The sequence below is a fragment of the Heterodontus francisci genome, chromosome 2 (assembly GCF_036365525.1).
Source record: "Heterodontus francisci isolate sHetFra1 chromosome 2, sHetFra1.hap1, whole genome shotgun sequence".
Lineage (NCBI taxonomy): Eukaryota > Metazoa > Chordata > Chondrichthyes > Heterodontiformes > Heterodontidae > Heterodontus > Heterodontus francisci.
The window spans coordinates 166,220,333-166,236,267 of record NC_090372.1 but is presented as its reverse complement, the minus strand read 5'-3'; the positions used below and the strand labels follow the sequence as shown (position 1 = coordinate 166,236,267).

The 15,935-nt window shown below is 42.2% G+C and overlaps 1 protein-coding gene across 1 annotated transcript in view; it reads right to left on the bottom strand.

Annotated features, from left to right (window-relative positions):
* malrd1 (MAM and LDL receptor class A domain containing 1) overlaps positions 1 to 15,935 on the bottom strand; it is a 449,626-nt gene that overhangs the window by 197,326 nt on the left and 236,365 nt on the right. Inside the window, 1 exon segment of the mRNA XM_068053300.1 lies at positions 6,105 to 6,350. Coding sequence (XP_067909401.1) covers positions 6,105 to 6,350 — 246 coding nt within the window.

Below are 15,935 nucleotides of genomic sequence, written 5' to 3'. Positions count from 1 at the left end.
CGGGGATGGCGCCAGAGGACTGGAGAATTGCAAACATTACGACCTTGTTCAAAAAAGGTTTTAAAGATAAGCCCAGCAACTACAGGCCAGTCAGTTTAACTTGGGTGGTGGGGAAACTTCTAGAAAGAATAATTCAGGACAAAATTAATAGTCACATGGACAAATGCAGATTAATTAAAGAAAGCCAGTGTGGATTTCGTAAGGGAAAATCATGTTTAACTAACTTGCTAGAGTTTTTTGAGGAGGTAACAGAGAGAAAATGCTGTTGATGTGGTGTACATGGACTTTCTAAAGGCGTTTGATACAGGGCCACACAATAGGCATGGGAGCAAACTTGTAGCTCATGGAATAAAAGGGATGGTAGCAACATAGATACAAAATTGGCTGAGTGACAGGAAACAAAGAGTAGTGGTTAATGCATGTTGTGTGGGCTGGAGGAAGATTTGTAGTGGAGTTCCCCAGGGGTCATTGTTGGGACCCTTGCTTTTCCTGATATATATTAATGACCCAGACCTTGGTGTACAGAGCACAATTTCTATGTTTGCAGATGATATGAAGCTTGGAAGCATTGTGAACTGTGAGGAGGATAATGTAGAACTTCAAAAGGACATAGACAAGTTGGTGGAATGGGCAGACAAGTGGCAGATGAAATTCAATGCTTAAAAATGTGAAGTGATTCATTTTGGTAGGAAGAACATGGAGAGACAATATAAAATAAAGCGTACAATTCTAAAGGGGGTGCAAGAGCAGAGGGACCTGGGTATATATGTGGCAGGACAGGTTGAGAGTGGGGTTAATAAAGCATACAGTATCCTGAACTTTATTAACAGGGACATAGAGTACAACAGCAAGGAAGCTATGTTGAACATGTATAAGACACTAGTTCAGCCTCAGCTGGAATATTGCATCCAGTTCTGGGCACTAGGAAAGATGTGAGGGTATTGAAGAGAGTACAGAAAAGATTCACAAGAATGGTTCCAGGAACTTCAGTTATGAAGATAGATTGGAGAAGTTAGGACTGTTTTCTTGGAGAAGAGAAGACCGAGAGGTGATTTGATAGAGGTATTCAGAATCAAGAGGGGTCCGGACAGAGGAAATAGGGAGAAACTATTCCCACTTGTGAAAGGATCAAGAACAAGAGGGCACAGATTTAAAGTATTTAGTAAGGGAAGCAAAAGTGACATGAGGAAAGACTTTTTCATGCAGCAAGTGGTTAAGGTCTGGAATGCATTGCCTGAGAGTATGGTGGGGGCAGGTTTAAATTGAAACATCCTTCCTAAAGTGTGGTGATCAAAGCTGGGCACAATACTCCAACTGCAGTCTAACCAAAGCTTTTTAAAGGTTCAGCAAACTTCCCCACTTTTATATTCAATGCCTCTATTTATGAAGCCCAAGATCCCATATGCTTTGCTAACTACTCTCTCAATATGTCCTACCACCTTCAAAGATCGATGCACATGCACCACCAGGTCCCTCTGTTCCTGCACACTCTTTGGAACTGCACTATTATGTCTATATAGCCACTCACTATCCCTTCTGCCATCACCTTACACTTGTCTGTATTAAATTCCATTTGCCACTTGTCTGCCCATTCTGCTAGCCTATGTTCTGTTGTAGGTGGTTCGTCTCACCTTCACTGTTTGCCACACCTCCAAGTTTGGTGTTCATCAGCAAATTTTGCAATTCTAAGATCTAAGTCACTTATATATAGCACTGAACCTTGGAGAACACCAGTGTCTACCATCCTCCAGTTTGAAAAACCATTTACCACAACTTGCTGTTTACTGTCGTTACACCAATTTTTAAAATCGAATTGGACACTGACCCTCCTCTTCCATGAGCATCAATTTTGTTAACCAGCTTTTTATGTGGTACTTTATCAAACACTTTCTTAAAATCCATATGGACAACATCCACTGCATTCCCTTCATCATCCTTCTCTGTTACTTCATCAAAAACTTCAATTAGATGAGTAAAGCATGATATACCTTGTAGAAATTTGTGCTGGCTCTCAATTAACTCAAACCTCTCCAAGTGCCTGTTGATATTTTCCCTGATTATTGTTTCTAAAATGTTACCCATCACTGCCCATTTATGTCCTCCCTTACTTTAATCTGTCCTATGCTCACCTTCACCTTCATTTATATTTTGGCTTATTTCATTCCTTGTAGACCCCTTCCCCAACATCACCACTGACTGCCTGCACCCCCCACCACCCCCACCCCTGAATCTTGCTAGTTTTAAACCATTGCCACTTGCCTGGTTACCCTTTCTGCTAGAGCACTGGTTCCATTGCAGTTCAGGTGCAGCCAGTCCCTATAGTGAAGCTCCTTCCTCTGCCAGTACTGTTGCCATTGTCCCATGAAAAGGAATCTTTGCCACACCAGCCCTTTGCCCACCTGCGGAATCGCTTGATCTGTCTGTCTCTATGCCAATATGCATGTGGCTCAGGCAATAATCCAGAGATTATTAACTTCATAAAGGCACATATTTTCTGTGCACTGTCATTCTTTTCATTAAACTTTTGATAAGTATGCAATCCTTTACAGCCACAGGAATCAGCAGCCAATCACACAATCATCATCCAATTTACAAAATAGATGGAGAATCACATCCTGAAACAACAGGCAATGCAGCACTTTCTCTGGACCTGGGAATTATTAAAAATCAGCCAATAAACCAGACACTTCCATAAAGGAAGGGACAGAAATTCCGGAGAGCCATCTTGGGTCATCCTTGCATACAGATACACTGAGGGATTAGTGGAGGTCTGAGAGCAAGCTCTCCACCTGTTCCATTGATCAAGTGGCACAAGGATTAAGAAAAAATGAAAAGGCAGAATGCATAACGATACAAGGCCGCACTTACACTGAATAATCAGTTACTTTGACAAATCACCAAAACCTTAATTGAAGCCTTCTGCTGCCATATTGTTTCTACCCAGATGTTAATAACTTTAAATTGAGAAAAACGATGGAGCTGACTGTAGCCAGACAGTAGATTATTGCACCTAGCTCACAATTTCAAACCTAACACTGACCATTGAATGCAATCACCAGCGGCTTGCTGAAATCTGCTCCTGTGTTGTGCTGCTGAGTTCAGCATTTGCGAAACAGCTAGCACACTAATCAGTTGGCTTTACATTCAGCACGCAATCCACTCTTGCATTAGGACTCAAAGCAGGTGGATGATGGCTGTAATGGGAGGCACTTTAATGCCTTTAAAATCAAGAATTTGGTACGGAAACCTTTAATGTGTATGATTTGATTTTTTGTTTTGGCTAGCCGCATATATGATACGTGCAGAAACCATTCGTGTGTTTTAGAATCTTCAAAGCAAGTTCCTCTTTGCCCTCTCTTTGTATAGAAAATGCCACTTACCTAATTCACAGAGTTTACGCATAGACTGGCACAGCCAAGGATTAGAAATCCTCAAGTGATTGCTGATAGGGTACTGACAGAGTTTAACCAGCTCAAACCGTACAACTTAACAGTGACCAGTGCATGAACACACACTATGCCCCATCAATTGGTGACTCTAACAGTTAGAGGTAGAGAGTTTCAGCAGCAGCTGCTTGACTCTGCAACCTAAGCAACACAGAGCTTGCTACGCAGCCATGTCCTGCCTGTTGAAGCATGCTCTTGTGTCAGCATGCAATCTTCTCATTGACACAAGAGCATATTTCAAGGGGTAGCTTGCGACTGCATCAGAAGCCTTTGCTTTGTGTTAGGTTAAGGTGTTTAATCATCTCTCATATTCTAATTATCACACCCCAGAGGGATATTCCAAACAGCTATTTACATTGCATGTAACACCTTTGGAAAACTCAGTTTGCAATAAGTGGCTGACGTTGCATCTTAAAGAGCAGGTCTAGAATTCAGTATGTCATTCAGTTGCTAGTTGCTCATTTGATAGAGTTTATGATAGACAGAGAAGTATGCTGAGGCTTGCTGTAATAGTAAAAATGTATATTAAGGCAATTTCTTCTGGTTGAGTACATAGAGGGGGGAAATCTGCTCACACTCAAAACAGGAACACGGGGGACACAGAGGTTATTCCATTGTGTCAGCTGTGGTTCACTTGCTAGCACTCTTGTCTCTGAGCCAAAAGGACTGGGTTCACTTCCCACTCCAGGACTTAAGCATAAAAATCAAGGCTAATGCTCCAGGGCAGTGCTGAGGCAGTACTGAGTTTTAAAGAGCAGAGGAGTTATCCCTGGTGTACGGGCCAATATTTATCCCTCAATCAACATCACAAAACAGATTATCTGGTCATTATCACATTGCCGTTTGTGGGAGTTTGCTGTGTGCAAATTAGCTGTTGTGTTTCCCACATTACAATGGTCATTACACTTCAAAAGTACTATATTGGCTGTAAAGTGCCTAGGGATGTCCAGCATTCATGAAAGGTGCTATATAAATGCAATTCTTTCTTCTTCCTTGTGCCTGAATGGGATAAGTCCAAAGTGCACATATTGGGCTTCAATATTATGAATCCTTAAAGGGGACCAGGAGAGGAATACATGGAGAGGGGGGAAACCAGAAGAAAGGTTAGTGGTGCTAGGATCGGGAAGGATGGTGGTGGCAATTGGGAAAGGGAGGGGTGGGGATGGCATCTGTAGTATAAGAATTTAAAGGGTTAATACAGAATACGGTGAGAGAGGCCCTCCCAGTGTAAAAGGGAAGATGTAACAGTCACATGAGATAGGTTGGCGAAGAAGAAGCACAGAGGATGCTAGCTCAGTTGGCTTATAGAGTGTGTTTATAGTATAATGTAAATAATAATCAGTTCCGAGTTAACCTTTACCTAAGCCTGAGACTTTTTCGAGAACACCTTGCAACGCTACTGATACAACAACACCCAACAGTATCAAGCGGTGAACATCAATAAACCGTGATTTGAATATGGAGCGAGAGGGATCACTGCTGCAACTCCCAGCTCCACATTCAGGGAAGTATTTTTTAACAAACTTATCTATTTTGTGGTAGTTTTCAGCAGTCCCTTTAAGAATCATCTGTTAGACTGCATATAGACGATAGGGGGATAAATTTGTTTGCGTCGCGTTGTTTCCAGCGGTGCTACGCAGACTCGTATAAATTCCCCAGATGGGAGACAGCACTGCGGGCTGCACAGGTACTGGCCAGTGGGGGTTTTCTCATTGATATCATTCAAGGATGCCATGTGGGCCATGCAGGCAGCAGCCGGTGATGCTGTCTACCCCTGGAATATCAATGTGGTCTGTGTAGTGTAGAAGTAGTGCTACACAAACAAATTGTACCCCCCTAATTTTTCTGAATGCAACCAGCACTAGCGCTGGTTCCTTCAAAACAAAGCAATATGACAGAGAGGGCCTCAAGTAGGCTTTAGACCCTTCATTTGGATTGGAAAGGACCTAATGCCTATACCAATATGGTGCAATTCTAGATGGTAATAAGTGAACTCTTCCTGCCAAACATATTGGAGGGTTGGAGACCCGTTTAACACCCGAAAAACATGCACGGCACCAGAAAATTTCTAGGTCATGATTACTGGCTTTAGAGATTTCTATGAAAATTTTGTTAGATGAGAATTCATTTGGCCATGTTTAAATGGGAATAATTGCCTTTTTGGCTCTGAGAAGCAATTTACTATAAACACGGGCCAGAACTATGTTTAGTTGTAGAGGTAATATCAATGATAAAATCATAACTAGTGTTGTTTACCAAAAGGTACCCTTGAGGTCGGCTGTTGATTTGAAAATTCCATTGCTAGTTATCATATTAAACCCAACTTTCATTGCTGTATTTAAATATTTTTGTTTCACTAATTATCATGATCTGATATGATAGAAAGTATGCAGGTAAATAATCATAGGATATTGTCATTATTTTGAGAACAAAAAGTCAGACAACACTTTTTGTGGCAGTAACATTCCACACAGATAGCTCTTATATTATTGGAACACAACTAGTTTTGGCACAAATTTTATCATCACATCAAGTGTCTGGCAAGCAAATGCAAAAGATTTGCCAAACATATTCAATAACGACAAGGTTCAAATGATTATTTCCTTCCTTTATATACCATTATAGTGTATTAGAATGCCACATAAATTACTGAATTACCATTCTCATTTCCCAGGTTCTGATCGTTTGCTGGTCGTAGACTCTGAAATGAACCCTGTCCCAAGATCCAATCAAAGTTATCTGCCAAGGAATTTTTCCAACCACACTGCCCAGTCTCAAAGGTGCAGGATGTTCCACATTCTTTCTCGTCTGTATTGTCACTGCAGTCATTTACAAAATCACAATTCTGTTCTGGTTGGTAACAATTCCCATTCTGGCACTCCAAATAACCTTGTGGGCAGGATTCTGCAAAAAGAAAAGGAAGAATTCCCATGAATAAGTTTAAACAGGTTATGAAGGGATCACTGAAGTGTCACTTGTAGTCAATAGGTGTTGGTCTGTGTAGCCTTTAGTGGCGGCTGCTTCCATTGGTACATTTATTATCGCCTCAGGGCTCTTTATTCCGTTGAATGCTTTCAACAGAGGGGAATCGCTAAAGAAAAATTCTTGTTCACAGTGTTGTCTTTAAAACTTCTTACCTCAGAATCTTCTCGATTGTGGCAACTAACCACAACTTACAAATATGTACTGTAACTTAAATGTAAAATTCCAAATAGCTAGCTCAATTATTTAACTTTATTTTGAAATGCTGTAATGACCCATTTAGATTAAACAATCTTGGCTCAGAATTCTTAATTTCATAGAAATTAAAGACGCAGCAAGTACAGGAAATTCTGCTGCCACCCACAAATTTGTAATATAATCAAACTGCCCTCCTTGGCAACGCCTAAAATGGTAGGATTCTCCTTTAGCAGTAAGTTTGGATGAGTTGAAGGTTTAATATCAAGTTTCTGGTACCTTATCAATGTGAGCTTTTTGACTATGGAATAAAACCAGCCAAGCCTGATCCAGTCCTCAGCTATTGTTGAAACTTTCCAGTAGGCATCGATGTTCAGTGATCAAGTGTGGGGTCCTTAATCAATTTTAATGGTTTCCAGCTTTGGGACACAGAGGCTAATTATAGTGTCTCTATTGGCACCCCAGCTGAAATCAACTAACTCAATATATATTACCTATCAAACCTGGAACCTTCCTGGTCTGTGAGGTAACTCCATGCTGTGTGCTTATTCACAGATGTTACTTTATATTTACATGTTTTATTGTACACTCTGCAGAAAGATCCAATAAGTTTCATGTATATTTTTGAGGCTCTGAGCCCCTCATACTGTGGAGGGAAATCTTGGAATTGCATTCTGTCTCCAGGTGCCTTCTTGCTCCTCCCCAGATCCCTGCAAATCCTCAGGTCCCAGTAATAACCCCAGTGCCAGGTTTTCTGATAACAGTTCTCTTTCCTCTAGCCATAACTAAGAGGAAACTTTTCCATAATTAGTTATGTGCATTTTAAAAAATAAAAATCATGGTTCATTTAATGTTCTTGAACATTTCAATATTTTGACCTTTTTAATTGTGGTTTTTCACACCCAGTAGTATATCAAGTACAGCCAGTCATTTGACATTATCATTTTCTCAATCAGCTCTCCAGTTATAGTGTAAAATTTTTTAATGTATAATAAATATAGATATAAATTTCCTACTTTTTCTGCACAAATTTAAGCATCTATTTTGCCAATTCTGTGTTTCCATCTATTACGGTTATGCTGAAAAAAATGATCCGAAACTAGCTCATAATTTGCTTAAAATTAGGCTCAGAAATTTTAGCTGCAATTGGGCACGCTACCTCATGGTACTAAATTTACACAGTGGGACACAATCAGCTCTGTGCATCCTCCACGAACTATATGATTATGGATCAAAATTGCTTCTGAATATGATTTTCTGCCATCGTCCAAAATCCAATACTTGAGCCTTAAGCATGATCTAAGAGCTTCTGTATAAACTTCAAACTGTTTCTAATCTTTAAAAATAACATTAATAAAAAAGTGGTGGATGATTCATTCCACTATAAATTTGGAAATTGTTACCATGGCCGGAGTTTTATGCCCCCCCAAAGATCGGGCTGGTGGTCGGGGTTTGGGGGCGAGGTGGGGTGGGCATAAAATGGTGTGGGAGGCTCGGGGGCTCTTTCTGACCCTCTCCTGCCACCAATGCCAATTTATGCATGGCGGCGGTGGCGAGAAACAGCCCACCCACCCCAGGTTAATCAAGGCTCTTAAGTGGCCAGTTAACAGCCACTTAAGGGCCTCTGCCTGCTGCCACGAGGATTTTATGGTTGGAAGGCAGGCGGCCGAGGCCTCAGAAAAGCTGCCTGATAAAAGAAGGCAGCCTTCTGATGGCCTGGGTGGGGAGGGGGAGGGGCTTTCCTGATCGGGCACTCTGTGTCTGATGGAGAGCCACCCCCAATGCCCCCACACACCACCCCCCCTTCAATATCACCCCCAACTGACCCTGCTTGCCTCGCCAGGGCCCAACTGATCGCACCCAGTGAGGGCCCAAAAACCTGCCTGTTTTCCAGTGCTCCCCGACATCTTCATTATTCAGCTGGGTTGCAGTCCCAGCAGTGGCCACTACTCCCGGTGGTGCTGCCAGTTCGCTGATTGGCCAGGAGCCCCATTCGGTGGTAATCCTGCCTCAATGAAGTGGAAGTCCCATCTAAGACCAATTAAGGGCCGGGGACCCTGAAATCCGGTCTGGACCACCAGGCCCGGCAGAGGCAGGATCGTCACCGACTTTTCGGTCGGTGGACAGCTCCTGTCCGCCTGCCATTAAATTCCAGCCTATGTTACAGTTATAGTGTGCTCTAGTTATTACCATAATGTTCAACTCCCCCATCTCAATTAGAGTCATAGAGTTATACAGCACAGAAACAGGCCCTTCAGCCCACCGTGTCCGTGCTGGCCATCAAACCTATCTATTCCAATCCCATTTTCCAGCACTTGGCCCATAGCCTTGTATGCTATGGCATTTCAAGTGCTCATCTAAATACTTCTTAAATGTTGTGAGGGTTCCTGCCTCTACCACCCCTTCAGGCAGTGTGTTCCAGACTCCAACAACCCTCTGGGTGAAAATTTCTTTCCTCAAATCCCCTTTAAAGCTCCTGCCCCTTACCTTAAATCTATGCCCCCTGGTTATTGACACCTTCACTAAGGGAAAACGTTTCTTCCTATTTACCCTATCAATGCCCCTCATAATTTTGTATACGTCAGTCAGGTCCCCCTCAGCCTTCTCAGCTCTAAGGAAAATAACCCTAGCCTATCCAGTCTCTCTTCATAGCTGAAATGCTCCAGCCCAGGCTATATCTTGGTGAATCTCCTCTGCACCCTCTCCAGTGCAATCACATCCTTCCTATGGTGTGGTGACTAGAACTGTACACTGATGGGATATTAGTTGCACTTTAATATATTTTGAAATTTGTTTGTTGTTTTTAAATACATTTTTTCTAGTTTATACCACAACGGAACAAGAGATAGCTGTACATCTAACCAGAACCATCTTTATCCTATGTGCTAAAATTACCACCTGCCTTTAAAGAGTTAAATATGCTGCTGTTTTGTGGCCCTGAGCATGTTTCACTGTTTGAATTGACTATCTTCTCAGCAACAGACTTCTGATAGCTTATTCATGAAAGCATTTGACCTCTCTGATCTGACCCATGGCCTTACATGCTCAATCCCAATCTCAATCAGGCTCTTCACAAACATGAAGGGCTGAATGGCCTCCTTCCATGCTGTAAGCATTCTGTGATTCTATTCTATAACTCACCAGGGGGTTTTACTGTTGTTTACTTCATTTTATTTTGGGGTTACACATCATCTGGAGTTCAGTATAATCTGAAAAAATGCCTCCTTCAATAATCCATATCAATAATTATTCAGTCTTTCCTTAGCTTCGAATGTTTTACAAAGAGTGAGACAGAATTCAATCACACCAAGATGGAAGGCACTATGAAATTTGTTCTTTGCCGTCTAATAGCCATTAACAACAGTCAAACCTACATATTTTTTACAAATGCCTCTATTATCAACAGAATGAAATCTTGCTGTTTGGAGAACAGATTAATTGGATAAATACTGTGAGGGTCTCCTAAGAAGTGACCCCCTCCCAGCCTGCAGCTGATTTTCATTCATTCTGAATATTAACATTTAGTTTATTACAGGTCTCAATGTGTTGGAGCACCCCAGGTGGACACTTAAAGCAGAACCAACCTCTTAACTTCACCATTTTACCAATAAACCAAGTAAAACAATTTACCTCATAATAGTAGAAAAACAATAACTAGTGTAAACAGAATGGTTATCAATGTGTGTAAAGTACATTTTGTTTTTATATGTTGGTTGCACAAGAATATGTGGAAAAATATTATTTTTGTATAAAGCATATAAAGTAAAATGTCAAAAAACCACTACTTTAGCATTCATTGCAATACATTTCTCCTCAGTGAACTGTCAGAAAGAACAGCTAATGTTAAACCCCAATATTTCTGCAGATTTAGGGATTTGATAAGCCATAACTAAATTATTTTTAAGTTAGTTTCTTATGGGGGATAAATTTCTGTGAGGATTTTCCTGTTGATCCACTATAATCCCAGTGGATGAGTCATGGGCAATCTGGAGTATAAAATGGTTTTGGATGAAGCGAGCAGGACACAGACAAACATGACATGGTTAAGCCAAATATTGTGATGGATGACTAGACCAATTGTATCATAAATGCTCAAATTTAAGGACCCCTGACTTGGGAAGAAGATGGAGACTGCTGGAGAATGACAATGGTGGAAGACTGAGTTATTTGGAGGGAGGAAGGACATTAAAGACAAACAATACTTAAAATAATTAAGTTTGTCTGGTTTTGAAAAATGATTTGAATACAAACTGAATGACAAATTTGAGCAGACTTCATATAAAAGCTATTACAATTTATTTTTCGGCTCTGGATGCCCCAAATATGCCTATTTTTTGGGGTGTACATCAGAGGAAAAATTGTGCAATGTCTTGATGCTGGGAGCCTGTTTCTTTGTGTATCTGAAAGACATTTCCATGCAAATCAGTAATCAAGAGACTTCACTGTGACCTGGAACTAGTTTTTTATTAGTTGCATGTCAGGGACAAGCCACATCCATATAATGTCGTCACTGAAAGTTTCTAGGCCTCTCATTTTTGCTGGGCTCTATCTTTCAAGTCATGGATTCGAACTTTAAAAATGGGTCATGTTGGATTTAGTTGTATTTGCGTTCTAGAAAAAGTCTTATACTCTGGTAAAGGTCAGCTAACAACTCTTTATTACTTACAGTTACTATACACACTCTCCGCAAGCCACCTAAGATAGCATCCTTTGTGCTGCTATACCTTCTTCTCCTCAAACCTATCTCATGTGACTGTTACATCATTGCTCGTACAATGGGAGGCGTCTCTCTCACTGTCTTCAGTAGTAACCCTTTACAACCTTATACTACAGGTCAAACCTCAATTCTGGACAAAGATTGATTCTAGAGTTTGCAATTTGGCAGCAATAGTAGGGTGTCCATGCTGTAGGAAAGACATCATCCCCTTTGTCACAATATGGATTCCATTTGGTGAAATATATTTCCCTATATATTTGGCCTACTTAGGGGACGAGAAAGTGAAAGAGAACAAGCAGGAGGCCATTTTGGATATCATAGAGGTCAGAAATCATAGCAGGTTGGCCATTACTATTTTCTATAGGAAGTAACACTAGCTCCTATTTGTCCATTCCTTTTTCAAATGGTTGTTCCTGATCCACCACTGCAAATTCCACCACTTTTAAGCTTGACCAGAGAAAGATGTTGATGTGCCTTCTCAGATCAGCATATGCATGCTGCACATATCTCCTTCACAACTCCCAAGGCGTCAAAACAGTGGTACATTCAGCCTAGACAAACGTGTTTTCTTCACTATGGCAAACTTTGAGATTGACCTGAAATGGTCCTGTGTAATTGCTATGCAGTAAAGTGTGCAAACCTTTTACAGCTGTACAGGTCATTGCAAGCACTGGAAGTAGAATTAGAAGGACAAGGGTTTATGAATTTTGCATTGTTGATAGATTCCATGGAACAAGTTTTCAACCAATGCCCAAAATGGGTGTGAAGTCAGTGGTGCATTTTGTTCGATTAAGTCGGCGGATTGAGGCATTTTTAGATTCTGGTTTCATTCGAATACAGTTGGCAAAATGCTCAGTGCTCAATGAGTGCTAGACAGCAGCTCATCAAACCTGGCAGCGGAAAGGTCGGTGAATCTCTTAGTGTGCCAAGGCAGAAATCAACAATAAATGGAAGGGGAGGCACACCAGGGATGGTCTACACCACAGCCAGCAGCAGGTCTTAGTATTTTTGTTGGGCTAGTAGAAGCATTCCTGCTCCCACATAAATTCCCTCAAAAATGGTTGCAAACAATTTTTGGAGTAGCCTTCTTTAAGGACCACAGGTTAGCCTACTAACTGCCTGGTAACAAATTTGTATTTGAAATTTGCAAATGAGGGTCCTGCTACTGACATTGGACCCCAATTTGACAGTGCAAATAGCTTTGCACTTTTTTAGGTAGCATAGTAGTAATGTTTTTGGACTAAAAATTCAGAGGCCCGGTCTAATGCTCCAGAGACATGAGTTCAAATCCCACCACAGCTGGGGGAATTTAAATTCAATTAATTACTAAATCTGGAATAAATAAGCTAGTCTTATTAATAACGATAATGAATCTAGCTGATTGTCGTAAAAACACATCTGGTTCAAGGGGAGAAAATCTGCCGTCTTTACCTGGTCTGGCCGACATGTGACTCCAGACCCACAGCAATGTGGCTGACTCTTGACTGCCCTTTGAAATGGCCTAGCAAGGCACTCAGTTGTATCAAACCTCAACAGAAAAGTCAAAGATGAATAAAAGAGAACAGACCACACAGTATCGACCTAGGCATTGGAAACAACAAAGGCACACCGTGCCCAGTGAACCCTGCAAAGTCCTCCTCAATAACACCTGGGGACTTGTGCTAAAATTGGGAGAGCTGTCCGACAGACTCATCAAGCAACAGCCAGAAATAGTCATACACACGATATCATACGTTACAGCCAATGTCCCAGACTCCTTCATCACCAACCCTGGTCCTCACCATAGACTCAGGACCCCATGAAGTCTTGTGGCATCAGGTCAAACACAGAAAAGGAAATTTCCTGCTGATTACCAGCTACTGCCCTCCCTCAGCTAATGAATTAGTGCTCCTCCATGTTGAACACCACCTGGAAGAAGCACTGATGGTAGCAAGAGCACTGAATGTACTCTGGGTGGGGACTTCAATGTCCATCACCAAAGGTGGCTCAGTAGTACCACTACTGACTGAGCTGGCTGAGTCCTGAAGGACATAACTGCCAGACTGGGCCTGCGGCAGGTGGCGAGAGAGCCAACAAGAGGGAAAAACCTACTTGGCCTCGGTCTCACCAATCTACCTGTCGCAGATGCATCTGTCCATGACATTATTGATAGGAATGTCCATCGCACAATCCTTGTGGAGACGAGGTCCTGTCTCCTCACTGAGGACACTCTCCATCCTGTTGTGTGGCACTATCACCATGCTAAATGGGATAGATTCAAAACAGATCTAGCAGCTCAAAACTGGGCATCCATGAGACAGTGTGGTCCATAAGCAACAGCAGGATTGTATTGAACCACAATCTGTAAACTCATTGACCTCACTCTACCATTACCATCAAGCCAGAGGACCAACTCTGTTTTAATAGACTGCAGCAGTTCAAGAAGATAGCTCACCACTATCTTCTCAAGGGCAATTAGGGATGGGAAACTGGCCTTACCAGTAATGCCCATGAAACAAATAAAAAGAAATAAGAAGTGTAGGACAGCATGCCAGGAGCAGCACCAGGCATACCTTAAAATGAGCTGCTAACCCAGGGAAGCTACAACACAGGACTACATGCATGCTGAGCAGCGGAAGCAGCATGCTATAGACAGAGCTAAGTGATCCCACAGCCAACGGATCAGACCAAAGCTCTGTAACCCTGCCACTTCCAATCATAAATGGTGTTGGACAATTAAACAACTAACTGGAGAAGGAGGCCCTACAAATATCCCCATCCTCAATGATAGGGGAGCCCACTACGTCAGTGCAAAAGACAAGGCTGAAGCCTTTACAACCATCTTCAGCTGGAATTGCTGAGTGGATGATCTATCTCAACCTCCTCCTGATGTCCCCACCATCATTGATGCCAGTCTTCAGATAATTTGATTCACTCCATGTGATATCAAGAAATGGATGAGGGCACTGGATATAGTATAGGCTATGGGCTCTGACAACATCTTGGCTGTAGTACTGAAGACTTGTGCTCAAGAAATAGCCAAGTTGTTCCAGTACAGTCACAACACTGGAATCTATCGAACAATGTGGAAAATTGCCCAGGTATGTCCTGTCCGCACAAAGCAGAACAAATCCAATCAGATTACCACCCCATCAGTCTACTCTCGATCATCAACAAAGTGATGGAGTCGTGAGAGTGCTATCAAGCGGTACTTACTTAGCTATAACCACTAATCAATGCTCAGTTTGGATTCCGCCAGGGCCTCTCAGCTCCAGTCCTCATTACAGCCTTGGTCCAAACACAGACAAAAGAGCTGAATTCCAGAGGTGAAGTGAAAGTGACTGCCCTTGATGCCAAGGCAGCGTTGACTGAATATGGCATCAAGGAACCCTAGCAAAATTGATATTAATGGTAATCAGGGGGAAAACTCTCCACTGGTTGGAGTCATATCTAGCACAAAGGAAGATGGTTGTGGTTGTTGGAGGCCAAGCATCTCTGCTCCAGGGCGTCGCTGCAGGAGGCCCTCAGGGTAGTGTCCTAGGCCCAACCATATTCAGCTGCTTCATCAATGATCTTCCCTCCAACATAAGGTCAGAAATGGAGATGCTTGTTGATGATTGTGTTCAATACTATTCACGACTCCTCAGATACCAAAGCAGTCTGTGCCTGCATGCAGCAAGACCTGGAAAAAATTCAGACTTGGGTTGATAAGTGGCAAGTAATATTTGCACTACACAAGTTCCAGGCAGTGACCGTCTCCAACAAGAAAGAATCTAACCAGTTCCCCTTGATGTTCAACAGCATTAACATCGCTGAATCACCCACCATCAATATCCTGGGGGTTACAATTGACCAGAAACGTAACTGGACCAGCCATATAAATACAAGAGCAGGTCAGAGGCTGGGAGTGCTGAGGCGAGAAACTCACCTCCTGACTCCCCTATGCCTGTCCACCATCTACAAGGTGCTAGTCAAGTGTGTGATAGAATACTCTCAATTTGCCTGGATAATACAGCTCCAATAACACTGCAGAAGCTCGAAATTATCGAAGACAAAGCAAACCATTTGATTGGCACCCCATCCTCCATCTTAAACATTCACTCTCTCCACCACCAGCACACAGTGGCAGCAGTATGTATCATCTACAAGATACACTGCAGCAACTCACCAAGGCTCTTTCGATAGTACCTTCCAAATGCAACCTCTACCACCTAGAAGGACAAGTTGCAGACACATGGGAACACCACCAGATGCAAGTTCCTCTCCAAGTCACATACTATCCTGACTTGGAAATATATCACTGTTCCTTCATTGTCATTGGGTCAAAAACCTGGAATTCCCTTCCTAACAACACTGTGGGAGAACCTGCACCAAATGGACTGCAGCGGTTTAAGAAGGCAGCTCACCACCACTTTCTCAAGGGCAGCTAGGGATGGGCAATAAATGCTGGCCTTGCCAACAACACTCACATTCCAAGAATGAATATATATAAAAAAAATCTATCTACTGGCCATCCTGAAAATTGTACCAGGTAGGCCTTAGCCATCCAAGGTGTGGCCATTGTTTCCCTACCATTATCTAGTGCCAGGCAATCATAAATGTGACAGCTGACCGAA